Here is a 1,482-nt window from a genome sequence, read left to right on the forward strand (position 1 = left end):
CAAACTCATTCATAACTATAAAACCTCTGGACAGCATCTGTAAGTTTGACATCAGATCTGAAAACATATGCATGTTCCTGCAGAAATAATGATTTAAGAACAAAATGAATTTAATTCCCAACCTTGATGTCAATTTCATTTCCTGAAATGACCGTCACGCACGAGGCAAATTAACCGTCCGATCTCACCACGAAGGCAATTTCCCTTTATGGCCTAGCGAGTGTTTTCCCTCACAGCTCTCCTCAGTGACAGAATGCTGGAAGCGGCACTTCACCACAAGCATAATGTTGGAAGTTATTCTTTTTTTTTTTTAATGAAATCATTATACCTCCCACAGAGATCAAACTGAATTCTGCTTTCAAACGCAGACAGATAAAACCACACTTTTCTGCAGAAAACGTGGCATTCCTTCATGTGTTTCTTTGTTCGTTGTGCTGAGTGTTTGTCTGTGGTGTGATGTGCTGTGTGTGTGTGTGTGCACGTTGGGAGTGTTTGTGCACGAGGCATGTTAATTGGGCTCATTAGACAGAGCTGCAGCACAGCTCCTCAGAGAATCGTTCTGCTTCTTCTTTCTTTTCTTGTGTGCTTTGCTTTGATGTTCTCAAACTGATACAATCTTCACCCGGAGCAGCACCTCCCTGAGTCGCTCCCCTCACCTCCCCAGTCCTCCTTTTCTCCAGTCTCAGCTGCTGCCTTTGACCTCGCTCTTCCTTTCTGATATAAGAGCTTCTCCAGCTGACCTTTGACTCTGTCCCCACGGTGTCACCGCCGCTCCCCCGCCTCATTAACTTCCTCAGCCTCTCATTTCCTCTCAACCCTCCATGAACCCCCCACCCTCATCTCATTGTTTTCTCGTTTAGTCTACCAGCACTGCTGCCTGTATAGTTCATGTGTTCTTTCATTTAAGGCCTCTTACCTGTGCAGCGCATCTGCCCCTCAGCTGGCTCATATCCAGGAATGCAGGCGCAGGAAGCTGTCGGCTGCCCCACCCACTGGCCGTCTTCCCCGCAGAAGAGCTTAGGCGTCCGAGATGGGGGTCCCTGCTGAGCGGCGTGCTCCACGCACGAACCCTGCGCCTCCTGCACCAGATACCGGGGAACAGTCTCGGGAAAGGATGAGAGAGTGCTGACCAAGGGGGGACACTTCTTGAAAAACACCCGTACGGACAGAAGGGCCATGCAGGCGCCCTGAGACTGGAAGGCCAAGTAGAACCCTCTCTTGCTCAGAGGGCCGAGTCTAAGGGTCTTCACGTTGAATTTCCTCTCCCCGCCCTTCCTCAGGAGGAAGTCTGCAGCTACTGTGTCCACCTAGGGCCGGAAGAAAGAGAGAAGGTTTTATGTAACTCAGCACATGGATCCAAAGGCTTGGAAACAACTGCTGGAAACTTTGTGGACATCATGCATGCTTTAATTTGAAAGATATTTCAAAGTGGGCAGCACGGTGGCGCAGTTAGTAGAGCTGCTGCCTCTCAGCGAGCAGGTT

General features: G+C 49.6%; 1 protein-coding gene across 1 annotated transcript in view; it reads right to left on the reverse strand.

Annotated features, from left to right (window-relative positions):
• Positions 1 to 902: 902 nt before the first annotated feature.
• LOC119420313 (ephrin type-B receptor 4a) overlaps positions 903 to 1,482 on the reverse strand; it is an 80,766-nt gene continuing 80,186 nt past the window's right edge. The window contains exon 4 of the mRNA XM_037687702.1: positions 903 to 1,307. Within this exon, the coding sequence (XP_037543630.1) occupies positions 903 to 1,307 (405 nt within the window). The remainder of the gene's footprint in view (positions 1,308 to 1,482) is intronic.

This window comes from Nematolebias whitei, chromosome 14, assembly GCF_014905685.2.
Source record: "Nematolebias whitei isolate Nwh7 chromosome 14, NemWhi1, whole genome shotgun sequence".
NCBI lineage: Eukaryota > Metazoa > Chordata > Actinopteri > Cyprinodontiformes > Rivulidae > Nematolebias > Nematolebias whitei.